This window comes from Phyllobates terribilis, unplaced genomic scaffold, assembly GCF_046119375.1.
Source record: "Phyllobates terribilis strain yellow unplaced genomic scaffold, ASM4611937v1 Scaffold_3__8_contigs__length_932513732, whole genome shotgun sequence".
Classification (NCBI taxonomy): Eukaryota; Metazoa; Chordata; class Amphibia; order Anura; family Dendrobatidae; genus Phyllobates; species Phyllobates terribilis.
This window is the reverse complement of record NW_027362763.1, coordinates 65,685,140-65,706,367: the sequence shown is the minus strand read 5'-3', so window position 1 is coordinate 65,706,367 and position 21,228 is coordinate 65,685,140. Positions and strand designations below refer to the sequence as shown.

The 21,228-nt window shown below is 43.7% G+C and overlaps 1 protein-coding gene across 2 annotated transcripts in view; it reads left to right on the top strand.

The window, feature by feature from the left end:
- LOC141258810 (cytochrome P450 2C5-like) overlaps positions 1-21,228 on the top strand; it is a 63,231-nt gene that overhangs the window by 27,773 nt on the left and 14,230 nt on the right. For both annotated transcript variants that reach the window (XM_073673956.1, XM_073673957.1), the window contains exon 9: positions 9,948-10,089. In XM_073673956.1, the coding sequence (XP_073530057.1) occupies positions 9,948-10,089 (142 nt within the window). The remainder of the gene's footprint in view (positions 1-9,947; positions 10,090-21,228) is intronic.

The following is a 21,228-nucleotide window of genomic DNA, read 5'->3' as shown; positions in this document are numbered from 1 at the left end:
TACTTGGTCCCCAGCCGCCACTATTTCTCCCGGTATCATCTCCGACTTCCACAAGCAAGGGTCCCTGAACATTACTGCTGGTACTTTTCTGTGGGAATCTGCTTGCCTCCTACCAGCCTGGAATATTTCCAGTGAACTATGGTACGACGCCATGGTATTAACAATGCCCCCAGTACCAGTAGTGAAGCCATCCCCAATTTCCCTCTCAGGAATTTTATTTGGTAGACTGAGTGGCTGCCCAAATACATTTGATTCTCACAGAGGAGCTGAAGATAGCGTGGAAGTAGGTGCAAGTTTGTCCAGCCTGTTAGATATCAGAGGGCACATTGGCTTAGTGGTTAGCACTGAAGCCTTACAGTGCTGGAATCCTGGGTTCAAATCCCAGCAAGGACAACATCTGCAAAGACTTTGTATGCTCTCCCCGTGTTTGCGTGGGTTTCCACATCAGTAAAAAAGCAGCCATAGAGTGTCCGGGAGCCTTCCCACAAACTTTTCTTAGCCAGGACAGCTTCTCGGCAGTGTTGGACTGGCCCAACTGAGAATCCTCGGGTGGGCCCTGGCTTCTCCATCAGGAGAGTTCATGATAGCGCAAACTTTGCAGCAGCTATGGGGCTCTTGAATGGAGGAGAAAGGTGAGTCCTCAGAATCAAATCCTCTGGTGGACACAATATTTTCAGTTTGAAACTGCTTCTCAGTGGGAGTTGTATTTCACGACAGCCATATTCTTTAGCTTGGTGAAAGGACTGGCATAGAGGGAAACCGTATATTCTCCGGCTGTCATTTTTCCATCACCAGGTTCCACCCATTGACACACACAACCATGCCTGGCTGTATGTTCAGCGGTGAAAGCCACAGATCAGGCTGCTGTGTTAAAGTTTTCAACAACTCTGCAGCGCTGGGTGGTTTGTCACCTAAGAATTAAGCATGTTATCTTCAGCACAGCCTGTTGCCACTTGGCCAAGTCAGTGCTGCAGTGCTTTCAGCTTGTGACTGATGTCATTTCGGTGATGGAGGCCAAACTGGAGGAGGAGGTGCAGGAGCTGAACATTGTGATTACATTGAGATTACATTGGAGAGTCTGGTTTTTATACTAAACAAAGACCCTACTGTGTTTTTATTTATTTATTTTTATGTTATTTTTTCAGACAAATGCATTCACCAGGAAATGTAATTTTAACATTTTACAACCTTATCTGGTCATGTGGTGTGCGACACATCATCAGACACATTCTGTTTCATTTATGATGGAGGGATTCTGAAAGTTACAAAGCCTACTTTTATAGGGTCATCAGTCGGCTCTTACTATTCTTAAAGGGCCTGCAGTCAGCCCTCGCTATTGTTAGAGAGCCATCAGCCGGCTATGCTTTGTTATTTCCATTATTAACGAGTGGGTCTCCTATACTGTTATTGCATATGCAATGACTGCAAGGGCTGCCAAAAATTTGTACGCAACCCAATACCCCTTTGAAGAGACATAGAGGAAAGTCTCAGTAAAAAAAATGTTCCCATTATAAAGGAGCAGGTCTCCTATAGTGGTAATACCCATTTTGTGACTGCAAGAGCTGCCAAAAATTTGGAGGAACTTCAATGCCGTTTGCAAGAGCCGTAGAGGTTGGAGGACCTCCTGAAAACAATGTTCCCACTATTAGGAAGCGGGTCTCCCATACTGATTGCCTATACAGTGAATGCAACGGCTGCCAAAAAACTGGAGGAACTCCAATGCCCCTTGCAAGAGACGTAGATATGTTAATATGGTACATATGGTAGTGATATGGTGGTGGAGGATGAGGATGCGGAGAAGGAGGAGAACAAGAGCAAATAGAGAAAATCAGGAAGCATATACCCTTGTCTGGTTGTGAAGATGGAGGTGCATGGGGATAGAGTTAGACCTCCCAAAAAAAAGACACTGTATTTGAGTTTATGTTACATTGCTATCATTCAATGGGGTTGAGAAGTCTGGCCCAATCCAGCCCTTGTTCATTTTTATAAGAGCCAGCCTGTCAGCATTTTCAGCTGTCAGGCAGATGCACCTATCAGTTATAATTCCACCGGCAGCACTAAAAACCCGCTCTGACAAAACGGTAGCAGCAGGGCAGGCCAGGACCTCCAAGGCATAGAGAGCCAGTTCATGCCACGTGTCCAGCTTGAATACCCAATAATTATAAGGCACAGAGGAATCACGGAGGACGTTGCTACGGTTGGCAAGGTACTCCCTCAACATCTTGCAAAACTTTTCCTTCCTTGAGAGAGTACCCCACGCATTAGAGCTTGTGAGATGGGAGGGTCTGAGAAAACTGTCCCAGAACTTTGACAGTGTTCCCCTGCCTCTGCTGGACTGCATTTGTGTCTCTCTCGCTTGTACTCCTTGGTTGTCCAATGAACTGTGACCTCTGCCGCCAGCGTTTTCAGATGGGAATTTTTTAAATAACTCCACTACAAAGGCCTTCTCATACTGCCCCATTTTATTAGGCCTGTCCTGCTTGGGAATACGAGATAGAAAGTTCTCCATGTAATGTGGGTCTAGAAGTGTCACCAACCAATAATGACTGTCACCGAAACTTTGGACAATGAGAGGGTCACAGAAAATGCAGCATAACAAACTCCGCCATGTGTGCCAGACTGCAAATAGGCAAGACTTCCGTGTCCTCACCAAGAGGACGACTGACCATGCTCTCCTCCTCATCCTACTCCTCCCTGTCCTCAGGCCATCCATGCTGAACAGACGGTATGACAGTTGTGCAGGTAGTACCCTCTATAGCGCAGGAAACTACCTTCTGTTCTTCCTCCTCCTCATTGTCACCTAATCCATGTTGGGATGAGATGAGGCTGGCCTGTGTGTAATCACCCTGTATGGTTCCTTGCTCCATCTCATTGTGCTCTGCCTGCAATGCATCCTCTTTAATTGTGAGCAGAGAGTTTCAGAAGACAGAGAAGCAGGATGATGATGTTAATTATGGCGTCATCGCTGCTCACCATCTTGGTGGAGTCCTCAAAGTTTTGGAGGATGGTATATATGTCTGACATCCATGTCCACTCCTGAGGTCTTTTTTGTGGAGTCTGAACTGAATGACGGCCTTGTTGATGCTGGTAGTCAACAACTGCCTCTTCTGCTCACAAAACCTTCCCAACATCTGCAATGTAAGCTTCCAAGGACATTGCAGATCAGTCGGTGAGCTGGAAGCTGCAAACGCTGCTGAAATACGGCAAGGGCGGCAAACGATGTAGCTGACTTTCTAAAATTGGCACACAGGCGGCGTACTTTGACAAGCAGATCCAGCAGATCCGGGTAGGTTTTGAGAAATCGCTGAACCACGAGGTTAAGCACATGGGCAAGGCATGGTACGTGTGTGAGCTCGCCTCGCCTCAGAGCCGCCAAGAGGTTCTGGCCATTGTCACACATAACCATGCCTGGTTGTAGGGTCAGCGGTGTCAGCCACAGATCTGCCTGCTCTTTCATAGCTGTCCATAACTGTTCAGTGTTGTGTGGTTTATCACCCAAGCATATTAGCTTCAGCACAGCCTGCTGCTGCTTGGCCAAGATGGATACTGAAGAGAAGAAGGTGCAGCTGTAGAATGTGTTGGCAACCCTGATTAACCTAGGGCCCGCAATCCTCATTGTCGGGAGGATGTGTTCCGTCCGAAGGTCCAACTGGGTCCCAGCTTCGACCATATTATCCCAGTGTGCCGTCAGCGAGATGTACCATCCCTTCTCACAAGCACTTGTCCTTGTATCTGTAGTTAGGTGGACTTTCCCAGTAACTGTGTTGTTGAGGGCATGTCTAATATTGTGGGACACGTGCTCGTGTAATGCGGGGATGGCACACCAGGAGTAATAATGGTGGCTGGGGACCGAGTACCGAGGGACGGCCGATGCCATCAGGATGCGGTAATCTTCAGTTTCCACGAGTCTAAAAGGCAACATTTCAAGCACAAGCATTCGCGAAATGTGTGGGGACGGCACACTGGGATAAATAGTGGCGGCTGGGCATCGAGTACCAAGGGAAGGCCTCTGCCATCAGGTTGTGGAAAGCTTCCTTCTCCATGAGCCTAAAAGGCAACATTTCAAGAGCAAGCAGTCGCGAAATGTGTGAAATTAGTAGTGAGGTCTGTGGGGCGTTTGCTGCATATTTGCGCTTGCGTTCCAGGGACTGAGGTATGGACAACTGAACGCTGCGCTGGGACAAGGACATGGATGTGCTTGCTGATGGTGCTACTTGAGAGTGTGCAACGACAGGTGCAGGGCGGGAGGCATCTTGGCATGCGCCATGGACAGGGGATTGACATGCACGCACAACAGAGGAAGAAGAAGTGGTGTCACCCGCAGACACTGTTGCTGGACTCTGGGGTTCGGCCCTTTAGTCGGGTGCTTTGCTGCCATGTGCTTGATCATGCTGGTGGTGGTCAGGCTGCTAGTTTTGCTACCCCTGCTGATGCTGGCCTGGCAGATGGTGCAAATTGCCTTTTTGGGGTTATCTGAAGATAAGACTGGGGAAGACCTAACAGTTGTACCGGCAACTTCCGTCGTGTTGGCGTTACGAGGTACGCTTTCCTGCCTTGTGTCTGCAGCAACCACACTGCTTCTTCCTGCTTGTTGTGGTGCTACACCTCCCTCCCCCTGTGAGCTGCTGTCCTCGCTCTGTATGTCCCCATGCCAGGTTGGATCAGTTACTGTATCATCCATCATCTCATCTTCCACTTCTGCACCCTGGTCCTCCTCCTGACTTTCTGGCAATTGTGTCTCATCATCATCATCCACCTCTTCTGACAGTAATTGCACTTAACCACTGTCGCCTTCGTGTGACCGTCGTGGCTGCTCCATTATTTGGGCATCGCTTGAAGCTGGCTGGGCGAGAGGCCCAAGTCTACAAATGGAATAGTGAATAGCTCTTCTGAGTGTCCAAGTGTAGGATCAGTTGTCTCTGGGCACTCGGCATGGTGGGAGGAAGGAGGATCAGTGTGAGGAATATGCAGTCCAAACTCACGGTTACTGAGACTTGACCGTGTAGAAGACAGGGTAGAGGTGGTGGTGGCTAAGTGACTGGAAGCATTATCTGCTATCCAACCAATAACCTTTTTACACTGCTCTGTGTTCAATAGTGGTGTTCTGCAGTTCCCTAGTAATTGGGACAGGAAGGTCGAGCGACAAGCTGTGGGTTTGTTGTGGCACAATTTCACCTTGCCCACGGCCATGTCCTCGGCCTCTGCATGCACCATCACCATCACGTCCACTGCCCCGTCCCTTGCCACGCACCTTCTCCATTTTAAATGGAGGACAATATTTTCCACGTTTCCATATTCACGAGAAATGGCTAATTTTGAAATGCAGTTATATGTGATACGTCTGACAGAGAACCATGATTTTAAATAGCAGGCCTGTAATTTACTAATATTATTTTACACAGAGACCTAGCGTGACAAGCTTAACCAACACACTGCAACAGAATGAAAATGAAAGAAATGGCTGAGTTTTGAACAGTCTTATAGGTGATATGTCTGACAGAGAACCATGGCTTTAAATTGTAGGCCTGTAATTTACTAATATTATTCTACACAAAGACCTAGTGTGAATAGCTTCACCGACACACTGCAAAAGAATGGAAAAGGAAGCCAATATTTTTTACGTTCAGATCAAATTTCTGGATTTTTATCGCTGAAATATGGAACAGATCTGGCTTTATTCTGCAGTGAGAACAAGCAAATATAGCAGAAAAATGGTGTACTCTGGATTGCTTTTAAAGAAAATAACCAGGATTAAGATTAAAAAAAATTGCCTTTGCCCCTGAAATCTGGGGCTATGGCTAGAAATATCTGTAATTATTACAGCAGCAGCAGACCCTCTTGTGCTGTATCATACACTGCAGTCTGCCACATACACTGCCTGCCTAGCACTGATTATATGCAGTTGGATTAGACCTCATAAGGACTGTTAGTTCAGATGGCTATAGATATATGTTGTGGAATACCTATACTAACTATAAGCAAGCAAATCTCTCCCTGATGTAGCAGCAGCTCTCCCTACCCTGCCTGTTTCCGGAGTAGACTGTGATGAGCATGGCTGGCACCCGGTCTTATAAACACCTGATGATGCTGTGCGGCCAGCCAATCACTGTAATGCCCACAACCAACATGGCTACGGCATTACAGTGCATAGCAGGCAATCCCTGCATGTTCATTGGCTCTCTAAAGAGTGCAAGGAGGGGACCCAAGTTCCCACCCGAGCAACCCGGAAATACTCGCCGAGCTCGTCGAGCACAGTGATGCTCGGGCGAGTACCGAGCAGTGGCGAACACGTTCACTCATCCGTAGTCATATGGCAAAGTTGTAAAATCACTGCAGAGATAATATCACAATTCAATGTCAATACCGTATAAAGAACAAGAACAATTCATTAGATAAATATCTCTGTACATTGCATAGGGAACAAAGTTCAAACATAATTCAATCCTGGAAGAACCACCCTACATGGGTAAGCTCAGACATCGGTCATGAGGAACTGTCGTATTGTTGCACATTGATTTAACTCACTGTACATAGTTCATATAGGTTATTCCCTGGGGCGGCAGCTCGTTGCCACTGGCTCATGCACTTTATTTGGACTCTTGTTTGGAACGTCTCAGGATTATTTATTAAAAGCATTTACAGTGGGACAAAAAGTATTTAGTCAGCCACCAATTGTGCAAGTTCTCCCACTTAAAAAGATGAGAGAGGCCTGTAACTGACATCATAGGTAGACCTCAACTATGAGAAACGAAATGAGAAAACAAATCCTGAAAATCACATTGCCTGATTTGGAAAGAAATTTTTTTCAAAATTTGGTGGAAAATAAGCATTTGTTCAATTACAAACAAGCAAGATTTCTGGCTCTCACAGACCTGTAACTTCTTCTTTAAGAGGCTCCTCTGTCCTCCACTCATTACCGGTAGTACTGGCACCTGTTTGAACTTGTTATCAGCATGAAAGACATCAGTCCGCAACCTCAAAAAGTCACACTCCAAACTCCACTATGGTGAAGACCAAAGAGCTGTCGAAGGACACCAGAAACAAAATTGTAGCCCTGCACCAGGCTGGGAAGACTGAATCTGCAACAGGCAAGCAGCTTGGTGTGAAGAAATCAACTAGGGAACAATAATTAGAAAATGGAGGACATACCACTGATAATCTCCCTTGAACTGGGGCTCCACACAAGATCTCACCCCGTGGGGTCAAAATGATCTCAAGAACGGTGAGCAAAAATCCCAAAACCACACGGGGGACCTAGTGAATGACTTGCAGAGAGCTGGGACCAACGTTACACAGGCTACCATCAGCAACACTACGCTGCCAGGGACTCAGATCCTGCAGTGCCAGATGTGTCCCCCTGCTTAAGCCATTACATGTCCGGGCCCATCTGAAGTTTGCTAGAGAGCATTGGGATGATCCAGAAGAGTATTGGGAAAATGTAATATGGTCAAATGAAATTAGACACCTAGAAAAAATATCAAAAAAGGGGCCAAATAAACAAAGACAACCATATGGTAAAAGCCCCCTAAAAAATAGCTTTAATTAAATCCGTGTACATGAAAGAATGAATGGGGCCATGTATTGTGAGATTTTGAGTGCAAACCTCCTTCCATCAGCAAGGGCACTGAAGATGAAACGTGGCTGTGTCTTTCAGCATGACAATGATCTCAAGCACACCGCCAGGGCAACGAAGGAGTGGCTTTGTAAGAAGCATCTCCAGGTCCTGGAGTGCCTAGCCAGTCTCCAGATCTAAACCCTATAGAAAACCATTGGAGGGAGTTAAAAGTCTGAGCGGGGCGCCACGAAGTACAAATTAGGGTGCCAACCTCTGCTGCTAGGAAGGGAAAGAAATTAGGGACAGAATAGGGACAGAATTAATCTGTATTCCCACCTTTTTTGGTGTATTTTTGATGTCCTAATATTATGATTATCTTTGTTGTTTGTCTATGGATTGCCTACAGTCCCTTTTAGAGTTTACCATTAAATGCTATTTTTTAGGGGTTTTTTACCATATGGTTGTCTATGGTCAAATGAAACCAAAGTAGAACTGTGTGGAAGAGAAAGAATGCTGAGTTGCATCCAAAGAACACCATACCTACTGTGAAGCATGGGGGTGGCAACATCATACATTGGGGCTGTTTCTCTGCCAAGGGACAAGGACAACTGATCCGTGTACATGAAAGAATGAATGGGGCCATGTATTGTGAGATTTTGAGTGCAAACCTCCTTCCATCAGCAAGGGCACTGAAGATGAAACGTGGCTGTGTCTTTCAGCATGACAATGATCTCAAGCACACCGCCAGGGCAACGAAGGAGTGGCTTTGTAAGAAGCATCTCCAGGTCCTGGAGTGCCTAGCCAGTCTCCAGATCTAAACCCTATAGAAAACCATTGGAGGGCGTTAAAAGTCTGTGTTGCCCAGTGACAGCCCCAAAACATCACTGCTCTAGAGGAGATCTGCGTGGAGGAATGGGCCAACATATCAGCTACAGTGTGTGCCAACTTTGTGAAGACTTACAGAAAATGTTTGACCTCTGTCATTGCCAACAAAGGATATATAGCAAAGTATTGAGATGAACTTTTTTAATTGACCAAATACTTATTTTCCACCAAAATTTGAAAAAAAAATATTTCCAAAGCAGACAATGTGATTTTCAGGATGTTTTCTCATTTTGTCTCTCATAGTTGAGGTCTACCTATGATGTCAATTACAGGCCTCTCTCATCTTTTTAAGTGGGAGAACTTGCACAATTGGTGGCTGACTAAATACTTTTTTTCCCTACTGTACATCATGCTCGTAATTGTGTTTGGACTTTCTTACTTCCTAACGCAACGTTCAAATGTTTTGTTTTTTTTAAAAGCAACATTGACATTGAATTATGAAAGATGATTAAGTCTATTCGAGATTTCACATAAAAAAGCTTGGATTCACCAGAACCCAAATATTTTGTAATTTTAGTTTGCTAGAATCAAACTAAAAGCAGTTAAAAAAATAAAAGATATTCTCTTCACCTCATCACTCATCTGTCTTGGCAGTATTCCACCCTGCAGTTCGTTTCATCTTCACTCTTTGACACCTCCAGAGCTGAGTAGGCTTCAAATGACACATGATAATGAACTGTCAGGACTTGAGCCAGAGAACTCCTTTACACCAAGCAGAAGTATTTCTTTTTTTTAACGGTAAGCCTTATTTGAACTGTCTGCCCATCTTTTTTTGTGTAAGAGTATACCTCTACACAGGATAGCATGCATGCTGCTCAGTTTGAAATCCATGGAGCTTCAAGAATCAGGGAACTGGAGACCCTTTTTCCGACATGAGTGAGTCCCCAAACAGTCCCACATTTATCACCAAACTTGAGGATAGGTAAAATATGTTCTTAGTCAGATTTCTCCCATAACACAGGTGCCTGGTGGATCCCATTAAACTGTGAAGTGGTTTACCACGTTTAATTGTACTTTTTGGCAATGGATGGGGAGAATCTCATATCATATCTCCCAGGACTGGCAGCTGATGATGTTAACAGCATTGTACGTAAGTAAAAAAAACCTTTTGCATTCTAATTGCAAAAGAAGAAGGTAACTTTATTCAATCTACCCATGTGAAAACTGATTAAGCCCAACGTTTCGGCTGTATAAGGAGCGACTAGATCCGCACAGCAAGACCCTTTGGTTCAATTCCCACAGATATACTTTGGAAAAGGCCTTATACAGCCGAAATATTGGGCTTAAGCCGTTTTCACATGGGTTGATTGAATAAAGTTACCTTCTTTGTTTGCAATTAGAGTGCCAAAGGTTTTTTACTTATCCGAAGACTACGTCTTACTTCTGAGCACCCATTCTACAATACAGTAGAGCAAACCTATTTTTCATATAGTAATCAGCATTTTGCTCATAGCCTGAGTGATAAATCGAATTAATTAAGTTTCATTGTACATATCACTTCTTTCAGGGGACATATGTTATACCACTTCTGACCTCTGCTCTTTATGATAAGGATCACTTTGTGAAAGCCGACGAGTTCTACCCAGAACACTTTCTGGATTCTGGTGGAAATTTTGTAAGGAAAGAAGCGTTCATACCTTTTTCAGCTGGTAAGTGATCCTCTCAGTTGTCTTTTTTTAGTAGTAATAATTGGAAATGAGAGAATTTCTACACTGACAAGTCCACCAAATTGAAAGCAATTTTTTAACTCCTTCACAGTGGGGTCAATTTCCGTTTTTGTGTTTTGTTTTTTTCCCCTTATTACCAGAGCCTCAAATCTTTTATATTTTTAGTTCACATAGACATATGAGGGCTTATTTTTTGCAGGATGAGTTGTACTATAAATGATACAATTCATTTAACAACATAGTGTTCTGAAAACGAGAAAAAAAATTAAAGTGAGGAGAAACTGTGAAAAAAGCACAACTCTGACATTGTCTTTTGGAAATTGTTTTCACAGTGTAGATTTTCTGGTAAAAATTATTTTGCTCTTCAGTATGATAATAGCAATAACAAACATGTCCAGTTTTTTAAGTTATTTCAGTGGTGGAAAAAAAAATCTGAAAAAAATATTTTGGAGTTGTGTCGCCATTTTCCGAGAACCGTAACATTTTTATTTTTTGGACGATGTAGCTGGGTGAGGGATTATTTTTTGTCGCATGAGACAATGTTTTATTGATGCTATTTTGGGATATATGTTACTTTTTGTTTGCTCGTTACAGTATTTTTTGTGGAATTGCAGCGAAAATGAATTTTTTTTTTTTTCCATTTACGGTGTTTATTACTAGTGTTGAGCGATCACTAAAATGCTCGGGTGCTCGAAGCTCGGGCCGAGCTCGCCGTGATACTCGGGTGCTCGACCCGAGCAACGAGCACTTTGTTAGTCTATGGGGGACCCGAGCATTTTTGCGGCGGCACCCCCGGCAGTCTTTTAAAAGCCTAACAAGTGCCCAAAACGATAGTGACAGTGCTCAAATGACAAGGGGACAGCATGGGGATCGCCCCAGGAAGCATTTATGACCCCCAGGTCACTGCTGTCAACAACGTGGTCAGAGGTATTAAGCCACTTTTAAGGGCTCACAATAAAAAGTTCAAAAACGAAACTGAAACTGCTTTCCTGTGAAATATGTTAAGGAAGTTCCTTTCCAGGGTAAAGACTTGTGTATAAGGTAAAATAAATAACCCAAAAAAAATACTCCTCCATACCTTGGGCTATGTTCACAAGTAGCATTTTTTATGCGTTTTTGCACTTTTGTATTGCTTTCAATTGTGACAAATGCATTCACCGGGAAATGTCATTTTATCATTTTACAACCTTATCTACATAGTAACATAGTTTTAAGGTTGAAGGAAGACTGAGTCCATCTAGTTCAACCCATAGCCTAACATGTTGATCCAGAGGAAGGCAAAAAAAAAACCGTGTGGCAAACACTAAGCTCCACATTGGGGAAAAAAATTCCTTCCCGACTCCATACGACAATCAGACTAGTTCCCTGGATCAACACCCTATCAAGGAATCTAGTATATATAATCTGTAATATTCTACTTTTCAAGAAAGGCATCCATGCCCTTCTTAAATTTTAATAGTGAATCACTCATTACAACATCATGCGGCAGAGAGTTCCATAGTCTCACTGCTCTTACAGTAAAGAATCCCCGTCTGTGATTATGATTAAACCTTCTTTCCTCCAGACCTAGAAGATGCCTCCTTGTCCCCGTCTCTGGCCTCAGAGTAAAAAGATCAGTAGAAAGGTCTTTGTACTGTCCCCTCATATACTTCTACATAGTAATAAGATCACCCCTAAGCCTTCATTTTTCCACAGTAAATAACCCCAAGTGTAATAACCTGTCTTGGTATTGCAGACCCCCCAGTCCTCTAATAACCTTGATCGCTCTTCTCTGCACCCTCTCTAGTTCAGCTATTTCTTTCTTATACACTGGAGACCAAAACTGTGCACAGTATTCTAAGTGTGGTCGCACTAATGACTTGTAAAGAGGTAAAATTATGTTCTCCTCATGAGCATCTATGCCTCTTTTAATGCATCCCATTATTTTATTTGCCTTTGCAGAAGCTGCCTGACACTGGCCACTAAAAGTGAGCTTGTCGTCCACCAATACACCCAAGTCTTTTTCAGTTACAGTTTTGCCCAGTGTTTTACAATTAAGCATATAATAATACATTTTATTTCCTCTGCCCAAGTGCATTACCTTACATTTATCCCCATTAAAGCTCATTTGCCATTTATCAGCCCAAGCTTCTAGTTTACATAGATCCTCCTGTAATATAAAATTGTCCTCCTCTGTATTGATTACCCTGCAGAGTTTAGTGTCATCTGCAAATATTGAAATATTACTATGTATGCCTCCTACAAGGTCAATAATAAATATGTTAAAAAGAAGGGGGCCCAATACTGACCCCAGTGGTACCCCACTGTTAACTGAGACCCAGTCTGAGTGTTTTCCATTAATAACCACCCTTTGATTCCTATCACTGATCCAATTCTTAACCCACATACATATATTTTCTCCTATCCCCATTGTTCTCATTTTATGTATCAACCTTTTGTGTGGAACCGTATCAAAAGCTTTTGAAAAGTCCATATACACAACATCCACTGCATTTCCTTGGTCCAGTCCAGAACTTGCCTCCTCATAAAAACTGATCAGATTAGTTTGACAGGAACGGTCCCTCGTAAACCCATGTTGATATTGGGTCATGAGGTTATTCTTCTTCAGATACTCTAGCATAGCATCTCTTAGGAAACCCTCCAGGATTTTACCCACAGTAGAGGTAAAGCTTACTGGCCTATAATTTCCAAGTTCAGTTTTTGTCCCCTTTTTGAATATTGGCACCACATTTGCTATATGCCAGTCGTGTGGTACAGACCCTGTTATTATGGAATCTTTAAAGATTAAAAATAATGGTCTATCTATGACGTTACTAAACTCCTGCAGTACTCGCGGGTATATCCCATCCGGGCCCGGGGATTTGTCAAATTTAGTGATTTTTAGACGCCGCCGTACTTCCTGCTGGGTTAAGCAAGTGACATTTAATGGAGAATTTTTGTTATCACTGATCATGTTTTCTGTCATGCGATTTTCTTGTGTAAATACGGTTGAAAAAAAAATCATTTAGCATATTGGCTTTTTCCTCATCCTCATCCACCATTTCCCCCAGACTATTTTTAAGGGGGCCAACACTATCATTTTTTAGTTTTTTGCTATTTATGTAGTTAAAGAATATTTTGGGGTTATTTTTACTTTCTCTGGCAATGATTCTCTCTGCCTCAATCTTTGCTGCCTTGATTGGGTTTTTACTGAATTTATTTACTTTTCTATATTTATTTAATGCCTCATCACTACCTACTTGCTTTAGTTCTCTAAATGCTTTCTTTTTGTCACTTATTGCGCCCCTTACAGCTCTATTTAGCCATAGTGGTTTCCTCCTATTTCTAGCATGTTTATTCCCATAGGGTATATATTGTGCACAGGTCCTATTCAGGATGCTAATAAATGTATCCCATTCGCTTTGTGTAGCTTTATGTCTCAGGATATCATCACAGTTTATGGCACTAAGATCATCTCTCAACCGTTGGAAATTTGCCCTCCTGAAGTTTAGTGTTCTTGTAACCCCTCTGCTACACATCTTATTAAAGGTTACATGAAAACGTATTATTTTGTGATCACTATTACCCAAGTGACCCCCAACTGTTAGAACTCTCCTGTTAGGTTTTTTTTAGTTTGCTGGTCACATGACCATTTTTGCCTATTTAATCCGGCTCCGCCCTCCTGGCCTTGCTGGACTTCATTGTATTTACTACTCTTGAGCTAGCTTGGTGCTCTGTTGCCGTTGTCTGTTAGTTTTGCTAGGTCTTCTGACCTCTATGCTTTTTGTTGTGTGTTTGTCTTTGACTGCTACTATTTCTGCTAGGAGGTGTCCAACTTATCCCAGTCCCTAGTTCTTGTAGGGATCCCTCCCTCACTTCTATAGGTCTTCGTACAGACTAGCCGAGGAGTTTCCCGTTACATTGTAGGGATCTAGTTTAGTTCTATTGTAGGGACAGATCTCCTGTCTTTCCTTAGTCCCTGTAGCAGATCATATCAGTAAGTCCAGCCCTAAAAAAAAAAAAAAAAAAAAGAAAAAAAAAAAAGAAAAAAAAAAAAATTTTCTCTAAGGATAGACCTCCAGTTTTCCATCATGGTCTCGGTTCAAGATTTGGCTCAACGCTTGCAGGGACTCTCTCTGGAGGTGGCCAAGCTCCAACAACACGTGAGTAGCTGTTCTGGAGCACATTTTGTGGAACCAAAGGTACGTCTGCCTGATTTATTTTTTGGCGAACAACAAGATTTTTTTTCGTTTAAAAATGCTTGTTTATTGTATTTTCGTTTGAGACCTGGATCCTCTGGTGATGAATCACAGTGCATAGGGTTCATAATGTCACTTTTGCGCAAAGATCCTCAGGGATGGGCCTTCTCTCTCCAACCTAGTGATCCGTGCTTTAGATCAGTGGATAGGTTTTTTTTCTGCTTTGGGTTTGTTGTACGATGATCCTGATCGTGTCTCATCTGCTGAGTCTGAATTGAGATGTTTGAGGCAGGGATCAGGTAATGTGGAAAAATATTGTTCTCACTTCCGTCGGTGGTCTGCCCAGGTGGGGTGGAACGATTCAGCTTTGAAAAGCTTGTTTCTTGCAGGGCTAGGTGAAAGGGTTAAGGATTTACTGATTGCTTATCCCACACCTGGAAACTTGCAGGAGGCAATACAATTAGCTATACGGGTGGACAGGAGACTGCGTGCAAGGGTTAATGAGAGCAAATCCTCTGCTATGTCAGCTCCGAGTCCTGAGAGGGTCTGTGCTGACAATGGAGAGCCGATGGAGATTGGGGCGATGGCACCCCGCTCTCAGGAAAAAGACCGCAGGCTTTCTGAAGGCTTGTGCTTCTATTGCGGAAATTCTGGTCATTTTATTAAGAACTGTGTGCTTCGTATGAAGAAAGAAAAAAAAATGGTCAGTCATGCACGTATTGCCTGTTTAAATTCTAAGGGAGTATTCCTATCTGCTACTACCGCTGCTCAGGATGAATTAATTGAATTTCGGGTATTTGTGGATTGTGGTTCTACTCTGAATGTGATTAATGGGGGATTCTTGGAAAAACTTAGATTAGAACCTAAAACTTTGTCATCCCATATTGCTGTGGTTTCTGTTGATGGCTCTCCCTTGAAGAGTGTTACTCATAAGGTCTGTGAATTTCCCCTCACTATTAATGGTATTCATCAAGAGAATTTGGATTTGGTGGTATTGGATAATTTGCCTTCTCCAGTAATATTGGGGTTACCCTGGTTAAAATTGCACAATCCTGTACTGGATTGGTCTACCAATGAAATTAAGTCCTGGAGCCCTAAGTGTTATGACAAGTGTTGTAACGAACGTATTGCTGCGGTGGAAAAAGGGGAATTACCTGTACCTATTCAGGATTTTTGGAGAGTTTTTTCTGAGGAGGAGTCACAAATTTTGCCTCCCCATAGAGACTATGATTGTACCATTGAATTTGTCCCTGGAGCGACTCTTCCTAAAAGTCGTTTATTTAATCTTACTATTCCTGAGAGAAAGGCTTTGGAGGAATACATACAGACAAGCTTGGCCGCCGGTCACATTAGGCCTTCCAAGTCTCCTGTGGCTGTTGGATTTTTTTTTGTAAAAAAAAAGATGGCGGTTTACGTCCTTGTCTGGACTTTCATGAGATTAATAAAATTACTGTACGCAATCCTTACCCACTGCCATTGATTCCTGATTTATTTAACCAGTTAGTGGGGGCCAAGTGGTTCTCTAAAATTGATCTCCGGGGGGCATACAATTTGTTGCGCATGAAGGAGGGTGATGAATGGAAGACTGCTTTTAACACTCCTGTGGGTCATTTTGAGAATCTGGTGATGCCTTTTGGTCTTACCAATGCTCCAGCATTCTTTCAGAATCTTATTAATGACATCCTTAGACCTTTAATCGACAAAAATGTGGTTGTGTATTTGGATGACATTCTGATTTATTCGCCTGATCTGGAGTCTCATTGGCGGAGCGTACGTGAGGTATTACAGTTATTAATGGACAATTCGCTTTTTGCTAAGCTGAAGAAATGTGAGTTCGCTGTACAGAGAATTAGTTTTTTGGGCTACATTATCTCCAGTGAAGGTTTTGAGATGGACCCGGTTAAAGTTCAAGCTGTGCAGGAATGGCCTAGGCCTATTGGTTTGAAATCGATACAGAGGTTTTTGGGTTTCGCCAATTATTACAGAAAATTCATAAAAAAAATTTCTATTATTGTCAAACCGCTGACCGATCTCACCAGGAAAGGTGCTAATGCGGTTCAGTGGACTTCTGAGGCCATTGAAGCTTTTGTGTTTCTAAAGGAGAGGTTCACCTCTGCTCCCATCCTTATGCAGCCTGATGTGACTAAGCCGTTTTTGGTTGAGGTTGATGCTTCTTCGGTGGGGGTCGGTGCGGTGTTGTCTCAGGAAAACAAGGATGGAGTACATCCCTGTGCCTTTTTTTCAAAAAATTTTTCTGAGACTGAACTTAATTACGATATTGGTAATCGGGAATTGCTGGCGATTAAACTCGCATTTGAACACTGGCGTCACCTCTTGGAAGGTGCTGAATTTCCCATTCAGGTTTTCACTGATCATAAAAATCTGATCTATCTTGATGCTGCCAAGCGCTTCAATGCCCGTCAGGCTAGGTGGGCACTATTTTTCTCGCGGTTTAATTTTTCCATTACTTACATCCCGGGTACCAAGAATGTTAAAGCGGATGCTTTGTCTCGCAGCTTTTCTCCCATGGTCAGTGTTGAAGAGGAAGAGGAGAGCATTTTACAAGAAGGTGTTGTGATTGCTGCTTTGGACTCCGTTTTGGAGGATGAGATTCTTAAAGCTCAGGAAAATGCCCCATCTAACACTCCCCATGGGAGGTTGTTTGTGCCTAGGACCTTTAGGAGAGATTTGTTTGTTGAGTGTCATGAGTCTCGGTTGGCAGGTCATCCAGGAATTTCTGAGACCAAGAGACTTGTGGGTCGCAGTTTTTGGTGGCCTGGATGGCAGAAGGAAGTCATTAAGTGGGTGCGCCAATGTACTGTGTGTGCTAGATCCAAGTCTTCGCATGCTCCTGCTGCGGGGTTGCTTTGCCCTCTGGAGGTTCCTAGTGCACCTTGGACACATCTGGCTATGGACTTTATTACTGACCTTCCCCCCTCTGAAGGTTTCACAGTCATCTGGGTGGTCGTGGACCGTTTTAGCAAGATGTGTCACTTGGTTCCCTTCATCAAACTGCCTTGTGCTAAGACACTCGCTAAGGCCTTTGTCAAGGAAATTGTCAGACTACATGGTGTTCCTACTGACATTGTTTCCGATAGGGGACCTCAGTTCGTCGCTCGTTTTTGGCGTGCCTTTTGTGACAGGTTGGGAGTTCATTTGTCGTTTTCATCCGGATATCATCCTGAGTCTAATGGCCAGACAGAAAGGAAGAACCAGGATGTTGAGCAGTTCTTGCGTTGTTTTGTGGCAGACAATCAAGAGGGGTGATCTAAGTTTCTGCCACTTGCTGAATTTGCTCTTAACAACCATACATCCTCTTCTGCTGGGTGTTCGCCTTTTTTTTGTTGTTCTGGGAGACATCCGTCTTTTGGGTCATTCTCCAAATTGGTTTCGGCTGTGCCTGAGGAGGAGAGTTTTTCCGGTGATTTGGAGAGAGTTTGGACGGATGTGCGTGGTAATCTTCAGGAGGCTAACAAAAAATCTAAGAGGTACTTTGATTGGAAACGGCAAGAGGTTTTGTTTGCTGTTGGTGACATGGTTTGGTTGTCCTCTAAGAATCTGCGATTGAGGATTCCTTCTAAAAAATTGGGTCCCAAGTTCGTAGGGCCCTTTAAGGTGCTTCAGATAGTTAACCAATCTGCTGTTAGGTTGGAGGTTCCTACGTCCTGGAAGATTAACCCGGTGTTTCATGTTTCTCTGTTGAAAAAAGCTGATGTGTCGGATGGTGACGCCTCTGCCACTATTCCTCCGGTGGTGGAGGACGGGGAATATGAAATTTCCCTCAACCTAAATTCTAGACGGTATAGAGGGAGTTTGCAGTATCTCGTCGCTTGGAAGGGTTTCGGACCTGAGGATAACTTATGGGTGAGGGCGGATGATGTTTCTGCTTCCAGACTTGTCAGAGCTTTTCACAGGAGGTTTCCTGGTAAGCCTGGGCCTAGGGGATCCGGAGGATCCTCTTAGAAGAGGGGGTACTGTTAGAACTCTCCTGTTAGGTTTTTTTTAGTTTGCTGGTCACATGACCATTTTTGCCTATTTAATCCGGCTCCGCCCTCCTGGCCTTGCTGGACTTCGTTGTATTTACTACTCTTGAGCTAGCTTGGTGCTCTGTTGCTGTTCTCTGTTAGTTTTGCTAGGTCTTCTGACCTCTATGCTTTTTGTTGTGTGTTTGTCTTTGACTGCTACTATATATGCTAGGAGGTGTCCAACTTATCCCAGTCCCTAGTTCTTGTAGGGATCCCTCCCACACTTCTATAGGTCTTCGTACAGACTAGCCGAGGACTTTAGCGGGTCTGATCGCAGGATCAGGTTTCCCGTTACATCGTAGGGATCTAGTTTAGTTCTATTGTAGGGACAGATCTCCTGTCTTTCCTTAGTCCCTGTAGCAGATCATAACACCAACTCGTATATTTGATATACGGTCTGACCTATTGGTTAATATTAGGTCTAGCAGTGCCCCCCCTGAACCAGTTGTGAAAGGTAATTGTCTCTCATAGTTGTCAAAAACCTATTACCTTTGCTTGAACTACAGGTTTCTGTCCCCCAATGTATTTCAGGGTAGTTGAAGTCTCCCATAATAATGACTTCTCCTTGAGTCGCTGCTTCATCTATTTGCTTTACGAGGATATTCTCCACTACTTCTATTATTTTTGGAGACTTATAACAAACCCCTATCAGTAATTAATTATTTTTTCCCCCTCCCCTTATCTCCACCCACAGGGACTCTACATTTTCATTATATTCCCATATATCCTCCCGCAAGACGGGTTTTAAGGATGATTTTACATATAAACACACCCCCCCCCTTGCTTGTTTGTACGGTCATTTCTGAACAGACTATAGCCCTGTAAATTAACTGCCCAGTCATGACTCTCTTCCAGCCACGTCTCAGATATCCCTACCATGCCATAATTATTTTCCAACAAAATTAATTCTAATTCCTCTATTTTGTTGGTGAGGTTTCTGGCATTAGTGTACATGCATTTTATGTATCTCTCTGTACCTCTATTCCTTTTTACTTTGTTGACTGTACTAACCCCACCCCATTTTTTTTATTTGTGCCCAGGTCACTATCTGCACTATCTTCCCAACCTATAAAATGAATACCCTCCCCCCAATCCCTAGTTTAAACACTCCTCCAACCTTCTAGCCATTTTCTCCCCCAACACAGCTGCACCCTCCCCATTGAGGTGCAGCCGGTCCCTAGCGTAGAGTCTGTAGCCAACTGAGAAGTCGGCCCAGTTCTCAAGGAACCCAAATCCCTCCTTCCTACACCAGTTCTTGAGCCACGTATTTATCTCTCTAATCTCCCGTTGCCTCTCTGGTGTGGCACGTGGTACCGGTAGTATTTCAGAGAATACCACCTCGGAGGTCCTTGCTTTCAGCTTGCAGCCTAATTCCCTGAAATCATCTTTAAGGACCTTCCACCTACCTCTAACTTTGTCATTTGTGCCAATGTGCACCATGACCGCTGGATCCTCACCAGCCCCTCCCAGTAATCTGTCAACCCGATCAGCGATGTGCCGGACTCGAGCGCCAGGTAGGCAGCACACTGTTCGACAATCCCTGTCTTTGTGACAGATTGCCCAATCTGTTCCCCTAATAATTGAGTCCCCCACTACCAGCACCTGCCTGGCCTGCCCTGCTCTCCCATTTCCCTCTTTACTGGAGCTGACACTCCTCCGGCTTTCAGGGGACATGCCTTGCTGCAGCAGTGCTACCCCTGTACCGTCACTCCCCTCATCTGCCAACTTTGCAAACTTATTGGGGTGTGCCAGATCAGGACTAGCCTCCCTGCCACTCTTCCCTCTACCCCCCCTTCTAACTGTCACCCAACTAGCGGCCTCACTGTCCTGCAGCTCCCTACCACCACCCTCCCCCACATCTACCCCAGTGAGCAGCTGCTCAGTGAGCAGATGACTCCTTTCCATATTGTCAATGGATCTCAGTGTTGCCAGCTGCTCATTTAGATCCAGTACCTGGGCTTCCAAACGCACAACGTGCACACATCTCGCACAGCAGTATGCACCCACGACCGGCTGTAAAAGGATTGCATACATGTGGCAAGATGTACACTGGATAGCATTGCCAATAATGGAACTCATTTCCTTATGGGGATTGCACTAGACAGAAATGTTAAGTAAAAAGAAAAGTAAAGAATTAATAAAATACAGACAGCAATTCAGTCCAAATTCCTCCCTTCCAAACTCCCTGAATCCAAAGTCACTAAAAAACAAGTCACACACTTACTTCTGTTTGCACTTACGCTCCGTTCACACTCAGCTCGTTCACACTCAGCTCGTTCACACTCGCAAACTAAGAGATTTAAAGAGTTGTTTTTTTCCCCCTTTTGCAGCAATGCACCCTACAGCTCAATGCACTTCCAAAGGACTGGATGCCCACCCAGCTGCCCCTTTTAAACCCTTAATTATGACCCCTTCCCCTTAATTAACCCCTTGTGAGTATAGCTACACCTCAGGATTTTTGTGCAATGTAGTTAACCCTTAAATACACAGGTAGTAAACTAAGAAACTGTAAAACTGTAATGAGAAAATAGGTTTTAAAAAGCCCAATAAAACTAAACAGGTTGAAAAGCACTCAGCAGGTCACAATTCAGCAACTCACAGCAATTCACACAGGTATTTTCTGCAGGATTCCCAAATACCTCTTCACTGAAAAACAAGTCACACACTTACTTTCATTCGCACTTACGCTCCGTTCACACTCGCAAACTAAGAGATTTAACGTTTTTTTTTTTCCCCTTTTAGCAGCAATGCACCCTACAGCGCAATGCACTTCCAAAGGACTGGATGCCCAACCAGCTGCCCCTTATAAACCCTTAAATATGACCCCTCCCCCCTAATTAACCCCTTGTGAGTATAGCTACACCTCAGGATTTTAGTGCAATGTAGTAAACCCTTAAATACACAGGTAGTAAACTAAG